Source organism: Quercus suber, unplaced genomic scaffold, assembly GCF_002906115.3.
Source record: "Quercus suber isolate HL8 unplaced genomic scaffold, Cork oak 2.0 scaffold_341, whole genome shotgun sequence".
NCBI classification, from domain to species: domain Eukaryota; kingdom Viridiplantae; phylum Streptophyta; class Magnoliopsida; order Fagales; family Fagaceae; genus Quercus; species Quercus suber.
In genome coordinates, this window is record NW_027069793.1 from 54,990 (window position 1) to 79,557 (window position 24,568).

At 35.5% G+C, this 24,568-nt stretch overlaps 4 protein-coding genes across 6 annotated transcripts; all 4 read right to left on the reverse strand.

The window, feature by feature from the left end:
- Positions 1-4,150: 4,150 nt before the first annotated feature.
- LOC136061685 (magnesium transporter MRS2-5-like) lies at positions 4,151-4,882 on the reverse strand. Its single transcript, XM_065759768.1, has 3 exons — positions 4,740-4,882; positions 4,536-4,583; positions 4,151-4,425 (listed from the first exon to the last, which is right to left on the reverse strand). The coding sequence occupies exons 1-3, from the start codon at positions 4,752-4,754 to the stop codon at positions 4,195-4,197; spliced, it is 294 nt and encodes a 97-aa protein (XP_065615840.1). The 5' UTR covers positions 4,755-4,882; the 3' UTR covers positions 4,151-4,194.
- An 893-nt stretch (positions 4,883-5,775) lies between these two features.
- LOC111997006 (uncharacterized) lies at positions 5,776-10,332 on the reverse strand. The gene is made up of 3 exons (XM_024029045.2): positions 9,500-10,332; positions 8,392-8,816; positions 5,776-6,862 (listed from the first exon to the last, which is right to left on the reverse strand). The coding sequence occupies exons 1-3, from the start codon at positions 9,996-9,998 to the stop codon at positions 6,125-6,127; spliced, it is 1,662 nt and encodes a 553-aa protein (XP_023884813.2). The 5' UTR covers positions 9,999-10,332; the 3' UTR covers positions 5,776-6,124.
- A 2,103-nt stretch (positions 10,333-12,435) lies between these two features.
- On the reverse strand, positions 12,436-14,581 carry LOC136061698 (lysine--tRNA ligase, cytoplasmic-like). The gene is made up of 5 exons (XM_065759794.1): positions 14,448-14,581; positions 13,626-13,701; positions 13,016-13,084; positions 12,732-12,897; positions 12,436-12,641 (listed from the first exon to the last, which is right to left on the reverse strand). Exons 1-5 carry the CDS (start codon positions 14,531-14,533, stop codon positions 12,451-12,453), a joined length of 588 nt encoding a protein of 195 aa, XP_065615866.1. The 5' UTR covers positions 14,534-14,581; the 3' UTR covers positions 12,436-12,450.
- Positions 14,582-14,955: 374 nt separating this feature from the next.
- LOC136061687 (probable inactive purple acid phosphatase 1) lies at positions 14,956-20,659 on the reverse strand. 3 transcript variants are annotated; one of them, XM_065759773.1, is made up of 10 exons: positions 20,507-20,659; positions 20,287-20,353; positions 19,461-19,643; positions 19,153-19,244; positions 18,951-19,017; positions 18,743-18,865; positions 17,126-17,218; positions 16,727-16,856; positions 16,463-16,544; positions 14,956-15,166 (listed from the first exon to the last, which is right to left on the reverse strand). In XM_065759773.1, exons 3-10 carry the CDS (start codon positions 19,629-19,631, stop codon positions 15,028-15,030), a joined length of 897 nt encoding a protein of 298 aa, XP_065615845.1. In that variant the 5' UTR covers positions 19,632-19,643; positions 20,287-20,353; positions 20,507-20,659; the 3' UTR covers positions 14,956-15,027. The 3 variants fall into 3 exon arrangements, with proteins under 3 accessions (XP_065615845.1, XP_065615846.1, XP_065615844.1); XM_065759774.1 differs by having other exon boundaries at positions 20,287-20,348; positions 20,490-20,659; XM_065759772.1 differs by having other exon boundaries at positions 20,490-20,659.
- Positions 20,660-24,568: the final 3,909 nt, after the last annotated feature.

Genomic DNA, 24,568 nt, shown 5'->3' on the forward strand with positions numbered 1-24,568 from the left:
TATTATCTTAATGAAAAAATGTTTATATTTTCAATTATCATGTCTTTTATAATAAATAAAAATATCCCGCACATTGTGCGGGTTATAAGCTAGTATATATAAAGCAAGGAGAAAATTCAATTGGATTTTAATTGGATTCTTAATTTTGTGCCACGTGTCCTATTTAATTTTTAATTTTGTGCTAAGTGAATTATTGAGTGTAAAAATCAAAGAGCCCAAATCCAATTAAATATTCTCAATTTTGTGCCAAGTGTCCTATTTAATTTTTAATTTTGTGCAAAGTATATTATTGAGTGCAAAAATCGAAGAGTCAAAATCGAATTAAATTCTAAATTATATTTCAATTGGAATCAAATTTTTCATCACATGTCCATCTAAGTTTTTTATTTTTGTGAGTGCAAAAACTAAAGAGTTTAAAACCAATTGAATTATACATATAAAAATGAGAAACCAATAAATATTTTAGAAATGTATAGTTTAAAAAAAGTGTAAATTAATACTATATATAATTTGAACATTTTATAAATTTTTTTAATTATACCTGTACATACAAAATTATACACTAGTGGGAAGTAAAAAATGAAAACAAAATTAGGAATGGCAACGGGTCGGGTTCGGGCCGGGTTTTTTCATACCTGGACCCGACCCGCAGGGCAAGATCCATGGCCTGGACTCGGCCCGTTTAGGATACCGGGTTTTTTTCTAGGGCCCGGACTCGCCCCAACCGGGCCCAATTCATGGCCCAACCAAAAAAAAAAAATTTAAGCCCAATTTTTTTTTTTTTGGGAAGGGAAATTTGTATGTCAATAACACAGGAAAAGGAGTAGAAACAGAGGCCAAAAGCTCATTAAAACAACTTAGGCCAGATTGACATAAGTGAACTAATATATTTGGTTGCTCATAATATATATTATGTTATGTGGTTTTGAGAATCAGGGGAAATAAAGAAGATAAAAGAGACGCACAGATTGTCCAATAAGATCATGAAACTTTGTATCAAACCTATAAGCGTAGAGCATTACTTCGACGGAGGAGGGACCCTTGGCTAACTAGATATGATGAAGATGAAGACTTAAGTTTTATTAATTCCGATAGTAATGTTTCGAAGTCGAAGGATCATATACAGCCACCCATACTGTCTGTAGCAAAATGGAATCATAGAAATGGTTGAGCGAATACTACGCAAGTTTCCAATGGCTATCCATGACGAAATGTGCGACGTAATATCTGCTTCTTCTTGTTTCTGTTTTTATCCAGCCAGTTTGTTGCAGATGTGTACTGTTGAGACTTGTAAGACCGTGATCTGTGCCGTTGTTCAACCCAGTCAGTCCAGTAAGTCCCCAGCTGAGTGTGTGCCCGCAGTAAGTCCCGACGATAGGGCCATAGGGAGTTATCTCAGAGAGGATTGTGGCAATAGGAAGGTTGAGTCTGCGAGATTAGGCGATTGTCTTTTGTATACCCTGTCTGATCTAAGGATAGATCCAGAATTTATGCCGCGTTCACCAGGGGGTTCGCAAGTGACAGTTGGGAAATTTCACCTCTGAAACCCAGGTGAATCAAGCCGGCGTCCGGTTGCTCTACGGACTGCGATGCAGCATCAAACGACGCGTATGGCACAACACGATCGCTACCTGGTCACTAGTGCGTCGATCGGTCTCAGTCTTAGCAGGCGTGGAGTGACGCTATTGAGGTTGCTCATCACGAGGTCGAGCATGATCTTTGCGCAGGACAAGCGCAGTCGGCTGTACGAGATGTGCCGCAGATGCGCACGTTATTGGGTTATTGGGATTGGGCATAAACATAGAGCAGCGAACAGGCGATGAGCTTTGGACCTTCTCTGACTGCTCCCACTCAAGTACAGTACTAGCAGAATGAATCGACGCATCTAACTTCGGCGGTAATACTTAGCGCAGAGCAATCTCAACCGATACAGTAACGCGATACCTGTCTGAAGATGAGTGAGGCTGGCGAATACCACAACGAACTGATAGCGGACAGAGTCGATTCCAGCTCGGCTTGTGTACGGATCGTCCGAATGGGATAGTAGCGTACATAGACTTATGGGACTGCCACTGTATTCCAAAACAATCGAACCGGCCTCGTTGCGTCCAGAGTATGCCACACATCCTGAACCATCATCCTCCAAAACCAGGCGGCATTGGCTGTGGCATCGCAGACATATATGGCCAGGTGTATCGTCTACGCGATGTGGTCACTGGTTGTGGTATATAGCATTGTTGCTCAAAGGAATTGGATTGCGTCGGACAAAGTGTTCGAATGTGCCTCCGGATCAAGTCAAACCGGGGCATACAGTAGGTGCAGACTGACCACGCACGGCCCCCACAATTGTGTCCGAGATCCTGAGGGTTCCGACTTTCTAACAATCCAGCTTCTGAATTCTTTTCCTTCTTACCCTCTGATAGTCGACACTGACTGCGCTTATCCTCTCGTCGCACGCATCCTTTTTCACGCTGCTGACCGCTGCCGTGCTGTCTCCGGGGTAGTCGTTCCTGTATTACGCGTAATGCGGACTGCATGCGGAGTATTATAGCGATCTAGAGAGCATGCTTTTTATATCTTCTTTTCATGAATCAACTTTTAGATGTGCGGCTAAGAAATTACAATAGCAACAAGGAGCGACCCATCCATACAAAATAGAAGGCACGGTTTTCTCTCTTCACTCCTTTTCCATTTATTATGTTCTTTTTTATTGTGTGTGAATTGGATTCTCATGTGAGCTTTGTATTTGTTTTCAACCAGACAAGAACATGAATGCAAAAATTAAAATAAAAGAGGAAAACATGGAAACACAAAACAGAGAAGCAACAAACAAATCGAGTAAAGAACAAACATCAATTAAAACGTGAAATTAACAAAGAAGAAAATAAGAAACTCTCCTTCCAACTTTTTTTTTCCCAGAAGTTTGGATCCTTAGTTCTGATTTTAGCTTTATTCCAATCGATGTGCTGGGTCTCCATATTGCTAATTATCTGCATCCAGGCGTTCTATTTCACCTTTACCTTTTGCCATATATGGAGAACCTCAATATCATTTGGGGTAGGCTCGCAACAACTCAAACGGGCGGGGGCTCTCTGTTTGCTTGCAATGCCAATCCCATGATTTTTATTAACCTTTTTAGCAATCCAAGCAAGCTTTGCATTGTCAATATGTTTATTGTTGTTTAGATACTGTGGGCATGTTCTTAATGAAACATGTAGGCTTCTTTAATACATGAAAAGAAGATGTGTAAGTTAGGTTTTAATTTTTACAAAACCTACCTTTTAGATCTTTTCCTTTGACTTTCTAGATTTTTTTTTTTTTTTAATGTTTTGAGAGGAGAGAGACATAAAATGGTAATAAAAATACAAATTTACTCTTATTTTTAAAAGAGGTGGGGTAATGGAAGACAAATGAAGCTAACTTCAAATGGGTAAAGTGTCAATTTTTGAACCACAAGTAAGCAAAGTGTTTTTCGAGCAAATCACAGGTGGACAAAGTGTAATTTCCCCTTGAATTTAATTGGAGAATGAATTTAATTGGAGAATGGTTGAAAACCTAAATGACTGTACCTAAGTTTTGCCCTACATCAACAACAGTTTCTGCTGCCTAATAGTATTCTCTATTAGAGGTGCTGACAATGGAGCCATCGGCTGAAACCTTTTTGACTAGTTGGGAGAGAAAAGACAGGAGGGGCAGCGAGAATGAGGCACACTTGATTAGAGTTAGAATGATATCTGGCCACTATTACCAACCTTACAGCCTGGAGGTTATAGAAAGTATGAAGTCATCGAATGATAGCCCAGATTTGTGCTAGCAACAAATCATCAGCAGAGGCAAGCTAGCATGTAATTTTAATGTCTAGCAACCATTGAGTCTAGTGGCCTATTATCTCAATAGAGTCCTAGCAAACAAAAGGTAAAATGCCCTACCCTTTTATGTTCAATTAAAATAACAGAACATATCCCCATGTTACTAGGAAAGCTACCAGGCACTTTTTATCTATTTATAGTTCTTGACCCTAAACAAAAATAGAACAAACCAAGTTGAAATAATGGTTTCTGCAGACCTTGTCTCAGATTGAGCCAGCTCCTGCATTTAAGGGAAAGGAAGGTAGAGCAAAGAAATGAGTGTTGGAGACAAGATAGAGAGGTGGTGACAACCTTATTTGTCATTTAATTTGAAACAGCGTGCACTTTACAATGGAAAGACTTTCCTGCGCCTTAAATAAAATAGGAAAGAGAAGTACAAAAGCCCACAGGCACCCCCAGTAATAACCAGAACCCAATTGAATGCAGATGGATGGTCAAATATTGAGTCTGCAAAGTTCATTCCAAATACTGCTGTTACAGAAGCATATATTGTAGCCAGAAAGGTTGCCGCCGTAAGAAGCAACTGAAACTGTATCAGCTGGTTCTGAACATTGCCCTATTCAAGTAAACAGTGTAAAGCTAGAACTTTAGTATAAATGTTTTGAAATTCAAAATAAATGGAGGAAAAGGCAACATAAAATTTGGAAGTTTTAAATCATGCCTTACCAGTTTAATATTGATCAAATCTTCAGTATCATCAATGTATTCTTTGAGCTGCATCACCAATAAAAGAAATAAAGCTTTTGATATCAGTGCCTGCAAGTTCAGTGGCAATCTTCTAGGGCACTATTTGGAGGACTCTATTCCCATAACTGAATGAGACTCAAACCTATTAAATTTTAATCAATAAAGGTTATTTTTGGCTTTGACCTGAATAATAAGCATTTTATACCCAGGCTGCTTTGTTGAAGATATGTGACTGGAGACATAGCAAAGCCAATCATAAGAACATAAGGTGATAGAAGTACCTCAGTGATTTTCAAAAAGTGGCCTATTTATTTAAATCATGATTTTTTTTTTTTTTTTGTAAACATAAAATAAAAATGAAAGGCCAAATATATGGTTTACAGGAAATCACTAAGTTAGGTTTTTATTTTACAAAACTTAGCTTTTAGATCTTCTTTTCCCTTGATTTTTTAGTTTTTTTTTTTTTTTTTTTTTTTAATGATTTAAGAGGAGAGAGACGTAAAAAGGTAACAAAAATACAAATTTACCTCTATTTTTAACAGAGGTGGGTAATGGGAGATAAATAGAAATAACTTCAGGTGATTAAAATGTCAATTTTTAAACCACAGGTAGGCAAAGTGTTTTTCGAGCAAATCACAGGTGGGCAAAGTGTACTTTTCCTTAAATTCAATGATGGCTACATCGGCTAATGCAGTGTCGTTAGGGATCAATGCAACTACATAGTTGAATTTAATTAGAGAGCTTAAGGTATAACATTTAAGGATTTGCACCTAAGTTTTACCCTTGAGGTAAAGGGAAGCAACAGCTACATTACAGAAGTCTTGAACTTGGCCTCAAGCTCTTGACATTTACAAATTCTTCCTTGAAACTGACTAGGAGTTTGCAAATTAGTTGAAGGTTCTTCACATCCTTCGATTCTCCAATTCTTTGGGATATGAATACTGTCATTGAAGATATCTGTCAAGCTAGGGTCAGGTTCTCAGTGCATTTCTTTTCGAAGGTGGATAGATCTTACATGGAAGCAGCTCTTCTGGAATTGTATCCAGGAAGGAAAAGGAATTTAACAGCAAATTGCCAATCCCTATTATAACTGATATCAACCTGAGTCCCATTGGAAAATCATGATTTCACTGTTCAGAACATCACCACCCTTTTCACACGAAAGAATCAGATAATATAAAGATTATATTTTGTAACTGAAGATATAGAACATTATAACTTGGAAAATCAAAAGTTCTTTCTCCTTTTTGCATTCAATCTTCAAACTGTCAGATCAATTTCCAAATATGCATTGAGTAAAAATATTTCATTGATATCCATAATTTAACCGTACATGTATTTTTTCCCTCTGTCATCCTATAGACCCAAACAAACATTAGTAGAAATGGTAAAAATACCGCATGTCAATTTAAGAAGGTAATGATAGAATAGAATGCCTAAAAAAAACATTTGTTGATCTTGATTAGTTTGTTGAAGATTTATAGCTTTTCAAAAAATTTGAAACTAAAGCTTGGTTGTAGTGGTTGTTGTTTTTCAACCTAGCATCATGACATTTATTGCTTATTCATTTATTTCAGCATTCTTTGAGCATTTAAAACCTTCGAAGAACCTTGCCTGGTCTTCTCCACAATCTGCTTTATCAATAGCTTTCCCATCTCATGATCGTCTTCATCAACATCTTCACTCTTTCCTGTATTGTTATGATCTAAATAACTTGACCATTTCTCTTCAATGATATCACATTGTGAACTGGACTCATTAGCCGTACCATTACCATCTTGACCCTTTAACATATTTTTGTGAAAAGGATTCAATTCTTTCTTATCACTGTTATATGTTGTTTCTGGTGGAGCCCCTTCATCTGTTATAGTCATCTTGGTAAATTCTTCATAAGCCTCAATATATAAATCTAGAGCTTCCCCTGATGTATTTATAATGAAAGGTCCATCCACATTGCCTTCATCCATAAATGTTGGGCTTTCTTGGGTTGAAGATCTTTTTTCCACATGCAAGTTATTTTGAGAGATCATATGTTCTGATTCAATGGCATGCAACCTCATCTGGCTGTCTTCAAGCGCAGTCTCGAGTTCCATGATACGTGCTTCAAGCTGCAAATGAATTACCTCATGGAGACGTATGCTCAACTCCCTAGGTGACACTCCACAGTCTGCTGTATGAGTGTAATCGGTGGAGGTGGAGGTCCAATCTACATCACAGTCTGAGTCAGATAAACAACCAGGTGGCCTAGGGAGCTTGAGGGGTGGCAGATCTTCTTGAACAACATCAACTACAAAGTCAGGATCCAGCTTCAATAAAGAGAGAAAAAACAATCCAGAACTGTTATACTACAGAAGATAAAAGTAAACGCTTCTTGTTTATATAGGAAATAGAAATTTAATCTCAAGTGAACAGAGAGTAACAATAATATGACCTATAAATGTAACACATATGGGGCAGTGTTTATAATTTTAAGTGTTGGAATGATAAATGATAATTCTTGCTAAATGTGTGATCATATGAACCAAAACCTATCAAAGTAACAGCAGCAGTTAAAATTTGCACTAAGAATGGATTGGGTAGTTGGAAATAACACAACTGTCAATTGATTATCAAAAGAAATGTGGCCATAAGCCATATTGCCATGGATAATATGGAATGGTTAAAATAAAACAGGTTCTATGTAGCCAAGGCACATGGTTGTGATAAGGCTTTGTTGAGTTTAATTAAAAAAAAAACTACATGCACCCAGACTATTTCCATCACAAGAAGCAAAGCTAAGAATTGCTTAGGACTGATAACAGTATTGAAGCAAGAATACCACACTTTCCATCAAAAAGAGAGCTGCAAATGATGGAAGATATAATCTTGAGTCTGCTTTACTAAAAGCAACTTTTGAGGTTATCTTGAGGTTACAATCAACACTTGTGTCTTGTTGCATACTTTGCAATCATGTGTTGCCTATATCTTACTGCAGGAGTTGTCATGTCAAATACAGTGTTTTGGATTTGTGTACTATTAGAATTATGGTTAAGTGATTAAACTCACCACTTCCTGATAGCTCAAGCTTTTGGGATAATCGGTAATTTATCATAGTATTAGAGCAGGAGATCCTGAGTTCAATCTCTGTCTTCACTCTACCTTCCATTTAAAATGTTAAATTCTCACTTGTTGGACCCCCACTTATTAAGGGAAAGTTTAGGCCCACAAGTGAGGGAGAGTGTTAGAATTATGATGAAGTAATTAAACTCACTATTTCCTTATTGCTTAAGAGTTTGGAATAGTCGGTAATTTAACAAGCAAGATAGAGAAGAAACATATATTACGGTGATGGTGCTGATAGAGGTGATGACTGGAACGCTAACACTAAATGCACCAAATTATCTTTAGATCAAATAAGGTGATGACAAAACACTATCACCTAAATCGAATAATTATCTTTTGAGAAATTGATGGAATCTAAGACAATCTTATCTCATTCATAGAATTGTAAAGAAACCAAAGTGAAGATGGATGGCACAGAAGGCCTACATAAGCAGCACAGAATTGAAGACACTTTAGATTCTTCATGGTACTGTAGTGTGAAGAGAAGTAAGACAGACTAATTATATGCTCATTTCAAAATTAATAATGACTCAAATATTTCATTTTCAATATAAACTATGTGTTGGAGAAAAAAAAATATTTATAGAGAAAGGTTAATCAGAAAGTTAACAAGTTTTATAAATCAGCATTCCAATGCATATAACAAAACCACATAACTACGAGGTGACCATAGTGTCTTTGTTAAAAAAAAAAGTATGCATTCAAATTTTATTAGATTCAGGGGCAAAATTACCTCAACATAGTTTGATATTCTATCTAGGCTATATGTCTTCATGTTTAATTCCAACCTCTCTAGTTCAGCTTCAAGCTCTGCCTCAATTTTTCTTATTGCCTCAGAGTCATCTGCCTCCTGATAATCTGGCTCCCTCCCATCATATTTTTTAGATTTATCTAATTCTAGTTCAGTAAGAGATGCATTTGGTATCTGATTGAGGAAAGAAAATCCATTTGCTCCACAGGATTCAAAATCCTCATCACTGAGCTCTTTTAAAGTATACAAATCATTAATCTTGAGCTCCCCATGTAAATCTTGAACCAAGTTCTTAGCCTGCTTCAATACAGCATTCAAGTTGTCCACTTCTCTTTTATTAGCAACTATGGTAGACATTAGTCCAATATTGATACCAAGAAAGAAAAGAAGCATTCCATTGTGTGAACCTGATTTTCAGTTAAAATATTTAAGAACAAAAACAAAAGGAAAGATATATCATGTATCAAGCAAAGAACTTTGGAATCAAGATTTTAGATGAATGTAAACATTGCCTTTTGTAAAAAGTAGTAGGTCTCCAAAAATAATTTCCTTCATCAATTTAATTTCTGCGTGTGGCTTCCCTGTCCACCAAAATTAGATTAATCTCATGATTGTACTAAACTTTCATTATGATGATTTAATCAACTACAACTTTTTATTTATTTATAATTTATGAGAAAAATTTCGTTTAAAAGCATAACAATGTACAAACAAGAGGAATGAGCCTGTAAACCTGTACAGGACCAATACAAACTAGCAGCAACTATTTATATATAGTTAGATATAGTTAGTACACCTATATCTAAAACCAAACATCACTCCTTACAGCAACTACATCCCTGTAACAGTTTCACTGTCCAGATTGTTCTAGTTTTCTGGGCAAAAATCTAATTTCTTGAACTAGTATATTAAATGTTTAGACAGCAGCTATAGCCATACATTCAATTAAAGATAAAATTTCTTTCTAGAACAAGTTCTTATCACATTTAGCCTTGCCAAAGACATTCAAGGAATATAACATGAAAGATAAAAAAGACATGAAAGCAATGCATTAAAGCAATGTCATCAAAACCAGAATAAAGATCACAACCTTGAGAATGAAATGCTCCACCATCACCACCACTAGAAGATGCCCTTGTTTGGCAACAGCTCAATCTTCTAGACCGCTGCGCCTTTCCAATACTTCGCTTCATTTTACTCCCAATTTGCATGTCCTTGAAACTACTGCTATCTCGGCAGATTAGTTGGTTCCCATCTGTCACCAACAATGGTCTAATGGCCAGTGTGGTTATTGAATGAATTGAATTGTACACATACTCTTCCATTCTAGCACTCTCCCTATACAGCTGAGCTGCCATACAACTTTCTGAAGAATTCACTGGCCTAACAAAATGCCCACAAGACGTACTTCTAAGCTGCTTGCTTCTACTACCAAAAACACCAACTTCATTCTTTGTTCCTTGAAGATCACTAGTACTGGCCTCTCCAGTGGCTTGCAAGGAAGCTTCTTGGTCCTTTGGAAACAGGCTCTGCCAAAATTCAGCTATGTACCCAGCTGCAGTAGTTGCTGCAGCCACCAACAAATCCATGATCTCTTTTTACTTTGGCATGTAAAGTAAAACAGTCACATCCTCAATTCTTTTTCTTGAAAACCCAGTAAAGTATATGACTATCTGGATTGAAAAAAAAAAATGAAGGAAAGAGATTAAATCAACTTTGATTGTGTTGTTAAAGAAGATTGAGAGAATGGAAGAAAAGGGTCATACAAGAAACGTTCTGACCAATAAAACAAATGAGAAAGTGTTTGTAGTTTGAAAAGTTTATGTTTGGCACAACTTGTGAGGGCCGTTGTCCCAAGTTCCTGACCACCAAGAGAAACAAACAACGTACGTTGGTCTGTTATCTACTAATGTATTGTTTGGGATGAAATGAGGTTCCAAAATTAATAAGATAATGACACTTTCTTTCCATTTTTAAAATGGAGGTGTAAATTTATAACCAAAAAGTAACAATGGGAAAGTGAAGTGTCACACAATTCACCCCCACTTTTACAATTTATTACTCCATTCATTATGTTTTGTCTACTTTGAAAAGTCAATTTTCATAATTTTTCTAATTTATCATTTGTTTTATTTAAAAAATCATTATGCTTATCTCATTTGTTTTATTTGATCCTAAATTAACTAGGCTAATTTTAAAAAGTTGTACTTTTTATTTGAAATACATTATATTTTTGCTTACAATGTTGGATATTTTAATGTAATCAACCAATTTGGAAAGGAAGGATCTTAGAAATGAGAATTCTTTTATAAGCGTGTAACCCTCTTCTCTCTCTCTCTCTCTCTTTTACAACAATTGGGGATGGGGGATTAAAACCCAACTTTAGGCCGTTGAATCATAAGACTCTTAACATTTGAAATGGAGTGATAGTGGTACATCTGAAATTTGATGACACAACAGAGGATATGTTCGAGTTTAAAAGTAGAAGAATGTTCAATATGTCTGTATTTGGTAGCCTACAAATTTATGGTGGGCTTAGAGTTGTGTTGTCATTTTTGGAAAGTTTGGTTTGGTTTTACTGTGGAAGTGTTTTTTTTAGCCTTATCCAGCGTTGTCCTTATAGGGAATTTGGGGCTGGTTTTACAGTGCTAGTGTTTTTAGCCTTATCAATCATAGATAACTGGGATCAAAACAATGTTCTGAATACTAATATTCCAAACCTGTTTGGTTGTTTTCCTTTTATTTCTATGTGTGCTTATGGTTGATTACAATGTATAGATATATTATTTTTTCTTAAGAAACAATTAACCTCGTTAAAATCTTCTTGCGTTCATAGGATTACACTAACATGAAGTTCCTAGAATTTTCACCATTTGTGATAAATGAATGGTTCAGTTTTACTACATCATCTTAAATGGAAACCAAAATAATTGTAGTTAATGTTTGTATACATGTGTGCAAAATGTTAAAAGATACCTTGGAGTTTGGATTAAATTCATACATGCTCTTATACTCTCAATTCAGTGTATTGTTCCATTTAAATGTTGACGACATGATAAAATTTAAACAATTCATTTTTTTTGGTGATGTTCATTACACACTAAAGTGTAGGGTGTGTGTGTGTGTCACATCAATTGAAATCATGGGTTCAAACCACGATTTTGGTTAAATTGTAAATTCTTGTTTTCAAGATACAATTTCACCATTTCAAATTTATAATTGAAATCGTGTTGTGAATACATGATTTCCAAGTGACGTGCGTATGGTGTGTGCACTTCACGGTGTGCAACAACAATCTTCCTTTTTTTTGTTTTTTGGAGGGGGGGGGGGGGGGGGGGGGGGGGGGGGTGTGTGTTGATTGTCCATGAAACTAATTCATATCAGAACCAAAATTTCCCAAATAGTACCAAGTGGAAAGTCTCATTCATACATATTCATCGTCATGTTTATATAGGTCCTTTATAATTTTTTTTTTAAGCGCAGTTGAGAAAACTAGGCAGTGGTACAGAAAGATGCGATAAAGTAAAATGACCTACATCATTCTTTTTGCCAATCTACCTAAAAGCCTTCTACATACAACTAATCAGGCCTCAAAAACACAAAATTAGCAATAATTTCAATAAAAAATAAAAAATAAAAACAAAGTTTCTCTTACAAGGAACTTGGGCAAAATATTGACATTCAACTAATTGATGAATCACTACCCAAAAATATTAACTTTTTAAGATAAGAAATTTGACATGAAATGCTACGTAACAAGAAAATCCAAATTCCCAAACTAATCACCTATTCCACTACAGAAGATCACAGAGAGAGCAATTTGTGTCCATTCAAAGAAAGAGACCAAAAGCAAAAACAAAGGCTCTTCTACTAATATGGAAAGATGCCAATGAGCTGCATCTCAAATTGCACCTCCTCTTACAAGGGTAAGGTGGAGGAAGAAGTCATAGGTTCAAGGCCCACATGGATGCATGAATAACTTACAAATAAAAATTTCAATTTAAAAAAAAAAAAAATTAAAACTAATAGAAAGATAATTTGTCAAAGACATTGCGTACCTAAAGAAATAACAATACTAAAATCATAAGGAAAAATCAAATATGAGTAAGGGAAAAGAAAAGATACAGTGATAAGATACCTAGCATCAGCCATAACTTGGACTTTAGCAGCACCACCATGTAAATCATAAAAGAATAGCTTTGAAGAAGATGAACGTTTGCTCATGATACGCCCTTGCATAGGAAAGAAAATTAAAAAAAAAAAATCACCAAAAGAAACATGATAAATACTAACCAAATAAATAAAAGCCCTGATTTCAATACCAGCCAAATTTACAGTAACATCCTCAAGATGCTCCCCATTGCCTATGTTTTTATACTGCTCTACATATTCAGGGATAGACATCGTAACAGGGAATTTGTGAGGATATGGCTCTTCACCAGCTGCCCTCAGAGCTGCAAGATATTTCAGTCTATTTTCGAAGTATTGCTGGAGGAAAAACAAACGAGGAAGATAAAAGCAGGAGATTGAGATTATAATCAAGAGCTTTGTGGAAAAGATCCAGGAAAAGAATGCTAACTATTGCAGGACAAGAATGGACTTATACCGTTGGATCCATATCTTCATCATCAGCTGCTGCAGATTTCTTGCTGCGGGAATCTGCCATAGAAGCAGCCTGGAACATAAACACAAGTTTATTCTTAATAAGATTTCAAAACAAGGTGGTAAGGTACCTTAGAGATAACAGCCAATAACACATCATACTCCATCATGTTCAAACTCCACAACATGATGATCAATGTCGATTCATTCATTTAGTAACATCAATACATTCCATGGCACCAACATTTAAAATTCTCTATATTAAAATGAGTAATCCAAGAAACCAGCACCTACAATTACTTCAGGATTTTTGAAATTTTTCATCACAGTTAGGAAAGAATGTGTCCTTTTTTAAAAATAATTAGATAGTTACAATAGGGGGAGAGGGGATTTGAACCCTAGATGTCTCAGTTGTAAATACCAAGAGATGTTAGTTAAGCTACATGGCTCTTGGCAGAAAAAAGAAGTCATATACATGAACAAACAACACTAATTACTATTTTAAATACTCCAAGTTTGTCCTGACTAATTCAGACATGGCCATCCTTGCATATGAAAATTTTTCATAATAAAAATTATTAGAGGTAGACTTTTTTTTTCACGTATGCAAGTACCTGTTTTGCCTTCTCCTCCTCCTTGCGCCGCCTTTCTTCTTCCCTTTGCTTATTCTTCAATTCCTTCTTGAGTGCACTGTAAATATTCCCCAAAATACAAAAGGAATTAAAAACCCAAAACTAGTTTGATTTCTTCATTTATTGGTGTGGGTAATTTATATGCGTCAGAAAGCTATATTCATATCTTCCTCAACTTATCCTACATAGTAATAGTATTCTACTTGCACTATATTTTGAACAAAAATAATGCATAAGAAACAATAAAAGAAGAAGCTAAATATGTGCATAAATCACCAAAAATAATATTTTTAGAAGAAGTTGGATCTATAGTGGTCAAATTTTGTACTGGCCACCAATAACAAAAGCAACAGATACTGCTTTTGTATATAACACCTGTGTATGATGTAACCCAAATTCTCTGGCCTTCTCAGTCAATACAGGTTGTTCCAGCTTGTTTCAGTCCATTTTGGCAGGTTTTGATATGCAGGCGGTTACAACTATCGTATTTTTTTATATTAAAAAAATTAAAGATAATATAACTTGTTTTCTCTTTTCTTTTCTTTTTTGTTATGTGCAAAAGTTGTTGAGAAAAATATTTTTTGGAAAAGATTAATGTGGTATTGTGAGTGTATTTTATGTCCATGTATAAAGTATAGCATCACACACAAACAGCACACATCCAAGAAGGAAACAAAGACCCACAACAGTATAAAATACTTTGCCCTACATCACATCAAAAATGATTGTCATTCTTTTTCCTCTGTTTTTCCATTAAAAATACAAAAATTTATGTGAAATCAGAAACATTTTTCCGAAACTTACTTTTTGCTGAGAGTTTCTCCAGCAGCAGGGGAGTCTGTCACCAAACCCAAGACTGCTTTCTCCTTTTCATCAACTGAGCCCTCCATTTTTAATAAGACCTATACCAATCAGAAATATGCATCACAATCCCATAAATCACAAGTACCATAACAGAAATATTTAAATAAAAAATAATAACTTTCTCTTCTTCCAGTTTTCTTGGCAACCAAACAGTGGGGAAAGAACAATATTTTTTCAATAATTCAATTAATAGAACAAGTAGGGGAGGGGGATTTGAACCCCGGTTCTCCTTATAAAGGAGACTAGGTAATGTGACCACATTACAAGTCTCTTAGCAGCAAGCAAAGAACAATATCATGAAACCAAGAGAATAATTATATTGAGAGCAAGAGAGAGAGGAGGTAGGGATGGAAACGGGGTTANGAAAAAAAAAAAAGTTAAGCAAGATAAATTAGTACGTTGCTGATGATATATATAAATTTACTGCAATAACTGGCACACGAGTCATTGATTAAGGATTAACTATTGCTGCAATATAGGATTTAATAATTTAGATTGACATAAAATTTTCCAATAGAGTTCAAACCTTCCCCATGTCACCAAAAATAACTACACGTTGTAGAGAATTTTGACCAGGATAAGGAGATGCTCTAAACTGATATTGTTGACTCCAAACATATGAACCATTGAACAATTTATGCCCCAGCTTGTAAGTATACCTGTATAAACAATAAAAAAACATAATTGAATGTTTAGTTGCTCATAAGTCAAACTGAATGTGAGAATTTTAACAAAATACCAACCCCATAACTTCAATGGTTGGTATCTTATAATCAAAACATTTGTAGTGAAAATTATTTGAATTTCAAACTCATTCCTTTTCAAGAGAACCATATTTAGAATTTTAAATTTATTGGACCACTTTAGAAACAGTTAAGAGGGTTCGATTTCATCTTAGTCCACCCCCCACCCACACCCCCCCCCCCCCCCCCAACTTCATGTTTCTTCCGACTACTGTGACCAAGTATCCCAAATTTTTTTTTCCTGCAAGTAATGAAATTTTATTGAAGAAAAGAACTACAAGATGAGTTATAAATAATAAAAGATTAGGGTTCTGTGAGAACAAAGAGGGGGCAATGAACACAGGCAAAGAAATATTAAAAAATAGGTTTAGAACTTAATTAATTAGTCCCTTCACCGTAACATATAATTTATTTATATTAGAGTTATATGACATGATTAAAGAATAGACTTAAGCTAATATAAGAATAACAAGTCTATACAAAATAACAGTGTTAACACTAACATACCTCATTTACACAAGAATATACACAAAGTCTACAAAAATGAATAAATATGAATGATTTCCCCGTTTAAATATATGAAGATAAAATGACATATCATTCAGAAACATCATTATGTGGGGGCCACTAAATAACACATTACCAAACTTTTTACCATTCTACCAGATATTTTATTATGTCAACCTTCCAATTTTATGTCATATTATTTTTATTAAGAAACTGGAAATAATTTAATAGTTAATTTTGAGTAACTAACAACTTGCTTATTTTACAGTTTCTTATGAAATGGCAAATCAATACTTTCCTCTAACAAAAATCCTAATATGTTTAATATTTGTTTTTTTTAAGGAAAAAGAAAAAAGAAAATAAGAAGGGTTTGACTAAAAGTTCAAGTCGATTATTAATCTTATTTAAATATCAGTGAGGAGCGGTGTAACTGAATAATGAACTAAGGAAGGGTTTTTAAGAGCTTATGGACTGCAATTCCATGAATTTTTGGCCAAAAAGTGAAACATATGCTCAAAGAAAATCAAACAAAGCTTAATGTAATGAAGATATAGAGCCTAGCCAGAAAGAATAAAAACAAAATAATGAAGGTGTTGTTCCTCACTTCCTCTACATAAACTTAGCCCAAAAACCGGAATTTTTGAGAGTTGACACACCTAGAATCAACATTATATGCAAGAATAGAGATACAACATGTCAACATACACTGCATTGGGCCACAACTCCTTCAGAAAACTAGTATGTACAAATCCAGGATCACGCCATCCCACTGTCCTTGCTGGTGCACCTGCTCATAAACATCAATAAGATAAACTATGGACCAACGGGAAAGAACTCAAGAACAGATTTTGGGTGATATTTGAACAGTATTGAAAAGCAAAATGAACCATCATGCAATTCTTTGGCAAATGTGTCAACTCCCAGATAATTTTTAAGAAAGCAAAATTCAAAGGAAAGAATTTTACACACCACACATGCTGTTATGATCAAAAGTCAGTGTCCCAGCTGGGGAACGCACTTGGTCGCCTCCTTTTGGACCCCACTCAACAAACGGTCCTGCTTCATTGATCCCGTATCCACTTGTCCATGTCACAGTCATCTGAGTATCAATTCAAAACCATGTTATCTCCTTGAAATTGTAACCTTCTCAAGGAAAAAACAGTAACCCAAGGTCACTATAGGATAATTATCCTATGTTATTAGTGAAACATGGACAAATGAGTAGCTATACAGTGCAAAAAAAAGGTTAGAACAAGTACTCTGTGCCATGTTGATATTCGATGCTCACAATGAGAGGACTTTTTACTTTTATTATGCCCTAATGAATGAGATTCAAGTATTAAACAAAAGAAAAAAAATTGAGCTTACTTCATTCCATTGTTTCCCTTGTGCTAAGCGTGGGTAAACTGGTGCATTGGGATTTGCAAAAGCTACTTGATTCGAAACTGCCACCAGCTTAGGCTATTATATAGAAAATAAATATGCAAGTAAACAGATTACAGCAAAGGTCAATCAAATTTGAAATGCAAATAGCTAAAAGAAAACTTTTAAATGCAATAAGGGAGAACATTAAGAGCAAAAATGGAAAAAGAAAATGAAGGAAGACAAGGGCAGAGCGAAAAGGACATAGGTAGAAGCCTTGCAAGAAGCCATCACCTCCAAGTATTTCAGGAAACTATGGACGTCAACATGCAGAACAGCAAATATAGATTGAGTTATCCAAACCAAAATAGTTGACATTAACACTTTTTTGTATTTATATTATAATCCATCAAGCAGTAATCACAAGCATTGTTTATATATGAAACTTCCTAAATATCAAAAGATGATTTTTTTTTTTCCTTTCTTTTTTTTTTTGATAGGTAATAACAAACTTTATTGATAATAAAAGTACAATGAATTTACGATAGTAAACTCATTGCACTGAAAAGAATACAAATCCATCAAAAAGAGAGACTAACAGGATTAAGAAATTCAGACAAAGAATGACAATGCGTAAACCCTCAAAGTCCTAAGTAGCAAAGACTTCACACAGTCTACAAGTCTCTCAGTTTCTTCAAAAGTTCGGGCATTTCGCTCCTTCCAAATTAACCACATAAGACACGCTGGAACCATATTCCACACATTAGAAGTGTGACTCCCCAACCAATTCCACCACGCAGAGAGAAGAGAAACAACACTCTTTGGCATCACCCATTGAACCCCAAACAAACGAAGGACTTCACTCCACAAGGTATGAGCATACTTACAATGGATCAATAAGTGATCCACAGTTTCCTCTTCACATCGACAAAGGCAGCACCAATTAACAAGAGGTAACTGCTTCTTAACAAGGTTGTCTATCGTAAGAATCCCACCCCTAGCAGCTGTCCATAAGAAAAAAGCTACCCTTTTCGGTACCTTAACACACCAAATACTCTTCCAAGGAAAAGACACCATCGGGGCTGCTAGCAATGAAAAATAGAAAGAGCGCACATCAAAAACACCACTACGATTCAATTGCCATATCATGGTATCATCACCCCCTCTAGGTAGCTTGGATGAAATATGCTCAAAAAAATCATAAAAGACCCCTGTCTCCCAATCTTGAAATGCACGACGGAAACGTAAGTTCCAACTTCTACCGCCCCCATCCGGTGCAACATCAACCATATCAGAAATTGTAGCTGCCTTATCTACAGCAATAGCAAACATAGCCGGATATAAATCCTTCAAGGCAGTAGGGCTACTCCAAGGGTCATACCAGAAACTAATACGAAAACCCTCACCTGCTGCATACAACACATGCCCAAAAAAGCTCTCAGCCCCCTTCCTAATGTTCTTCCACATGCCACATCCATGTGACCCTCTAACAACTCTAGTAATAATTCAATGCATAATAACTGAACAGGAAAATATAATAATTCAATGCATAATAACTATTGGTTCATATGAAACAGATAAGTTATCACGTAAATACGCAGATATTGATATTTGTGAGCATACATTTGATAAGCCACCAGAAAATAGTGCAAATGAGAAATCTGATCTCTGGTTAATCAGCTGAAGCTTCAAATATCCTTTACCAGTGTCTCTGTACTCAGGACTGGAGTAGTCTGCAAACTGAAACTGCAAAAGAAGACAATCCAGTTCACTCTTTTAGCTCCTTTTGTATGTCAAAGAAGATCAGGATAAGAAGAATTTCAGAATGAACCTTGATAGGTGCAGAACATAGTAGTGGAGGATAAACTGTAGGGTTTTCTTCAGGGCAGGTGGAAGCACTGAAAATGTTGTAGTGGAAAGGCTTCCAATTAGATCAATGCAATTTAGGTTAATTACAAGCACAAAAAACAAGAAAAGCTCACAAGGTTCCAAATGTAGACTGAAGGTTCAGAAATTCAATGACATTTACTCACCTGAAATTTGCAGGAGAAAATACTCCTATCCAATCATCAGCTGATGGCTTTGGAGAACTAAACTCCAATGTTACCCATTCAGTAGTTTGCGCCTAAAACAGTGAACAAAACTTGCATAAATAGCAAAACAAAATCTATGTTATGCACAATTTTAGCAGTTTGATCCCCGCAACAATCCACATAGATGAAAGAAACACAGTGCTAAATAATAGGCATTATCATCAAGTTCAATTAAACAAGTTTCCCATTAAAATACATATGCTAAATAGTAAGAGAGATGAGAGAAGCATATTTCTGTTGAAGCTTACCTTCAATCCAAGGACTGTAGGAGAAGCTTTAACATAAGCTTGGCCATTGAGATCGACTATTGCCTTATGAATAGCAATCTTTGACAGAGGCTGGTCCCCATGTGACCATGCCTCTTGAAGGGTTGTAAAAACCAAGAATATTGACAAGGGGATAAAATTTAGTCCTCTCATCACACCCAAGATCTGAGTTCAATAAAAAGAATATGAGTTCTTACTTCAAAATGGAAAACGAAATTGCAACTCCAAAAGCAAACTTTCAAAAAGTTAAAACTTAAAATGCATAAAACACATGAAATACCCAAACTAGTCAATATGGTTTATTATAAAAAATTAAACGAACTTAATACTGCAACCAATATAATATGAAGCTCAAAAGAATGTCAAGAGACTATCTTCCCACTAAAAGCAGAACGAATGCAAAATATGAACAAACTTGAAATTCCAAAAACATACTTTCAAGAAGCTAAACTGCATAAAACACATGTACCACCTTAACTACCACTGTGAATATGGTTTTTTATTAAAAAAAATCAGACCAACTTAATACAGCCAACGATATGATTTAAAACTTAAAAGCACTTAAAGATTCTATCTTTCTCACTAAATAGCAGAAATTTGATGCAAAATATAGGCATATATCCACCAACATTATCAACCAAATGAATCCAACAAAATCAAAAGCCCAAACAAATTCCCACAATAGGCTTACATTGCAAGTTCACAAATACACCAAAGAAATACCTCTACTTACTGATTCTACTACAAAGGAAGCTGAATAACTATTGAGACTCAAAAATAAAACCAAAATAAGCAACTGGGTATTCACCTATTCTTCAGTAAGAAGCACAAGATATGAAAAAGAAAGAAACTTGGTGGACCTGTAGAGAACTGAACTGCAAAGAACCAAAGGTCAACGTGAAACAAATAAATAAGCCAAAGATGGTAAATTTGTTAAATAATTTAAACTGAGGAATTTAAACAAATCAAAGTAAAACATTGAACTTGGGAATATCTTAGAAAAGATTCGACCATTGGTCCGAGATTACAGCGGAGTTTGTCGCTTGTTCATTGACGGACATGAAATGAAGTACCCTGTCTCTCTCTTTTTTTTCTTTTTTTTTTTCCTGTTTTTTTTTTGGGTGTAACAATAGATGGGTTGGGAGATTAGAATTGAACCCAAGTTCAGGCAGCTGAATGTGAATAATAAGACTCTTGACATTTGAGTTGGAGTGATAGTGGTACATTTGAAATTTGATGACACAGTAGGGGTTATATTGTAGCTTAAAAACAAGAAGAATGTTCACTATGTCTGTTTTTGGAAACATACCAGTTCGGTTGGTTTTTTTACCGTGCAAGTGTTTTTTAGTTGTTTAAGGCTGTGTTTGTTTTGGTGGTAAATGATTTCAGGAAATTATTTACCACCTGACCTTACTGTTTGGAAGACAAGGAAAATAAAATTTTCCGGAAAATATGCTTCTGTTGACCGAAATTTACGTCTTTGACACGGAAATGGTTTGAAGTGAAAATTTTCACTTCAAACCATTTCCGGGGTCACGCGCAAAAGAGAAAGCCAGAGAAAAAGAAAGAAGAGACCACGACCATTGAGGAAGAAGAGACCAGAGAGCTCCACGCCGAGAAACCCAGAGCTCACCTCGCCGAGAAACACCGTTCCACCACTCAACGGTGCGTCCGATCCACATCCAGACCGAGAAACCCAGAGCTCACCGTGCCTTCGATCCACATCCCAATCCGATCGCCACACAAAGAGAGAGCCCAGATCGCCACAAACCCATCGTCGATCGCCACCCCAGTCGATCGTCGATTGTCGATTGCCGGTGCGACTCGCGAACCCACGACTCGAAAACCCAGAACCCATGACTCGCGAACCCACGACTCGTCGATCGGCGATGCGACTCGCGAACCCACGACTCGAAAACCCAGAACCATTGACTCACGAACCCACAACTCGTTGATCGCCGATGCGACTCGCGAACCCAGAACCCACGATCTGACCGGATTTGATTTTTTTTTCTTTGGTTTTGTATCTGTTTTGGTCGCCGGAGTTTGCTGTGATCTTGAAATTTTTTGGAATAAATTTTGATCGCCGGAGTATGATGTGATTTTGAAATTTTTTGTAATAAAATTTGATTGGATGCTGAGAAAAATGCTGAGAAAATGTGAAAAATGTGTAGGAAAATAGCATTTTCAGAACAGAACCAAACACATGAAAATATTTTCCACAACAATTTTCATTATACCACCAAACACTTAAAAATATTTTCCTTTTTCGGAAAATAACATTTCCGAAAAATAGCATATTTTCCGGAAAATATTTTAAGGAACCAAACACAGCCTAAGGCTCCGCTTGGGAGTTCATAAGAGAATGGAATGGAATGGAATGAGATGATCATAAGGGAATGGAAATGAATGGAATAGAATAGAATGTATTTAAATAAGGGAAAGGAATGAAAAAGAATGAAATGGAATGAAATTAAGTAACATTGATTGGATGTTTTAAAATAAAAGAATGGAAAGAAATGAAAATGAATGGAATGTAAGTAATCCTATTTGGGAGCAACATGGAGGGAATGGAATGAAATCATTTTACGACAATATTACTATTAGACCCCTATTTTAAAATAAATGGTTAAATATATAAGGGTATTTTGGGAGTTTTAGTAAAAAAATTATTAAATCTAATTTCATTCCCTCCCATTCCTTCCAATTTCAAGGGGAATGAAAATTTGAGGTTTTAAGGGAATAGAGAAGAATGAGTGTTCCCTCCTACCCATTCCATTCCCTCCCACTTAAACTCCCAAACAAGGGAATGACCTTTCCATTCTCTCCTTTAAAACTCCCAAACAAAAGAAGGGAATAATATTTTAAAATTATTCTTTTTATTCCTTTCTATTCCATTCTATTCCCTCCTACCAAGCGGAGCCTAAGTGTCGTTTGGATACCATTTATTTTATTAAAAATTAAAAATTAAAAATATTATAATAAAATAATTTTTAAATGTAGGAATAGTATTGTGGGTGTTAGTTTTGATGAAAATTTTGTTGAAAAAAGAGGTTTATAAGTCTCGTGAACAGTGCATGAGACTCACTTAACAGTGCAAAATCACATGAAAAACTGACTTCTCAAAAAAAAAAAAAAAAGCCAAAACGCCAAACGCTAGGGACCAGGAACGCAATTCAAACGAGTACTAAATGTGTGCAAAATGCGAAAAGATACCCTAGAGTTTGGATGAATTTCAAACAGGCTCCTGTACTCAGGATTTAATGTTTTTATTTTATTGAAAACTGAAAATTGAAAATATTATAACAAAATAATTTTTAAATATGTGAACAGTGTCGTGTAAATCATTTTTAATGAAAATTTTGTTAAAAAAGAGGTTTGTAGGTCTCGTGAACAGTACATGAGACTCACTTAACAGTACAAAATCACGTGAAAACTGACTTCTAAAAAAAAAAAAAAAAAAAAGCAAAACGCCAAACGCTAGGGACCAGAAATGCAATTCAAACGAGTACTCAGGATTTAATGTTTTTTTTTTTTTCCTAAAAATGAGGATGTCATGATAAAATTGAACCATTTATTTAACCATGAATTGTTAAGATTTTAAGAAATTTATGGTATAGTTACCTTTGAACTCCAGAGAATCTTAATCCCAGAAAAGACAAGAAAATGACTAGTACAAAGCAAGTAGTTACAATAATATCTAACAATTGAAGCATGTAACAAGGGAAAAAAAATAATATTGATGGTAGATAATGCACGTGCCGTTAGGTTTGGGATGGGTGTTAGTGTCTGTGATCTAACTCCTAGCAGTTCATTTGGATGTCATTCTTCTTAAGTGCTAAAAATGACATTTTTATAACAAGCCGAAAAGGGGAAAAAATGGCTGAATATTAAGAGTAAAGAAAACAAGGCATGTACGTGGAAAACCTATGAAATAGGATTAAAAAAAACCGGTGTTCTGTCAATATTTCTGGACCAAAAACTAAATGTTACACTGTGTTCTTGCTCAAACTTTTACACTTTATTCTCCCCTTTCTACTAAGATTTCTATCTCTGCTCTCTATGCTCAACAACATTCTCCTCTATAGTACGAGGAATGTTGCTAGCTGTAGAAGGATAGATGTCACAATCCATTGCCTATCATAAACCCTGGGACAACTATTGTTCGTACTATCCTTCAACTGGAGGAGAGAGAAAATCGTGCCTGCCAAGGTAGTGGGCTGAAGGGCAACTCTGTACCTTGGCAAAGGACAACTAGCGGGAAAGAGAGCGAAACCGTGAGAACTGAGGAGGTCACACGTGTCTTGGGCAATGGTCCAAGCTTGTACTAGCCAGTGAGAGTTGTTCTGCAGCACTTGACCAAAGGAGATGATTTCTCTCTCACGGTAGTGGTCAATGTCCGTGCCAGACTGCATACCTTCCTTCCTCCAGTGTCATTGAAGTTGTTGGCACGAGCCAAAGGCGCGACTTCCCTAGCTTGTGTACTGTACAGATAACAATGAAAAAAATATGAAAATGCGAGATATCGATTATCGTTCCTTTTAAAGCATAAATAATACTTTTATCATTTGTGTAAAATCCCCTTTAATAATAAAAGTATAAAAAAAAATTATACATATATATATATATATAAAATTGAACCATTCATTTAACCATGAATTGTTAAAATTTTAAGAAATTTATGGTAGAATTACACTTGAAATATAGAGCATCTTTTTTTTTTTCCTTTTTTTTTTTTTTTTTTTTTGAGAAAACAGAAAGTGCTTTATATTAGATGGACAGAAAATTTCTGTCAAGAGTTACAAGGTTGGTTGCATCACTATAGATGTCTTCTAACCAAATTTGTGGTTCAATCACATATTTTGCCAACTTAGCCAATTTATCTAGCTACTACATTTCCACTTCGTTTGACATGTGAAAAGGAAGCAAAACTTAAGTTTGATGCTAAAATTTGTGACTCCTCAATAATGTGACCATAAGAAGCCAAGCAAGGTGGCTCCGCATTGAGGTGTTTAAAAACAACCTTAGAATCTCCCTCAAAAGCTACCTCATGGAGTCCAATTTCTAGAGCAAAAGCAACAGCTCTTCTG

Coding starts and splice junctions, on each gene's coding strand:
- LOC111997006 (XM_024029045.2), bottom strand. CDS start 9,998: ATGGATTTGTTGGTGGCTGCAGCAACTACTGCAGCTGGGTACATAGCT. Junction 8,817..9,499: donor TGGAGCATTTCATTCTCAAG/GTTGTGATCTTT, acceptor ACTGAAAATCAG/GTTCACACAATGGAATGCTT. Junction 6,863..8,391: donor GAATATCAAACTATGTTGAG/GTAATTTTGCCC, acceptor TCTTTATTGAAG/CTGGATCCTGACTTTGTAGT.
- LOC136061687 (XM_065759773.1), bottom strand. CDS start 19,631: ATGAGAGGACTAAATTTTATCCCCTTGTCAATATTCTTGGTTTTTACA. Junction 18,866..18,950: donor TATGTTCTGCACCTATCAAG/GTTCATTCTGAA, acceptor CTTCTTTTGCAG/TTTCAGTTTGCAGACTACTC. Junction 16,545..16,726: donor TGATCATAACAGCATGTGTG/GTGTGTAAAATT, acceptor GTTTATGAGCAG/GTGCACCAGCAAGGACAGTG.
- LOC136061685 (XM_065759768.1), bottom strand. Junction 4,426..4,535: donor ATTTGATCAATATTAAACTG/GTAAGGCATGAT, acceptor TTACTTGAATAG/GGCAATGTTCAGAACCAGCT.
- LOC136061698 (XM_065759794.1), bottom strand. CDS start 14,533: ATGGAGGGCTCAGTTGATGAAAAGGAGAAAGCAGTCTTGGGTTTGGTG. Junction 13,085..13,625: donor AGGAGGAGAAGGCAAAACAG/GTACTTGCATAC, acceptor TTTATGTTCCAG/GCTGCTTCTATGGCAGATTC. Junction 12,898..13,015: donor ATGAAGATATGGATCCAACG/GTATAAGTCCAT, acceptor TTTTTCCTCCAG/CAATACTTCGAAAATAGACT.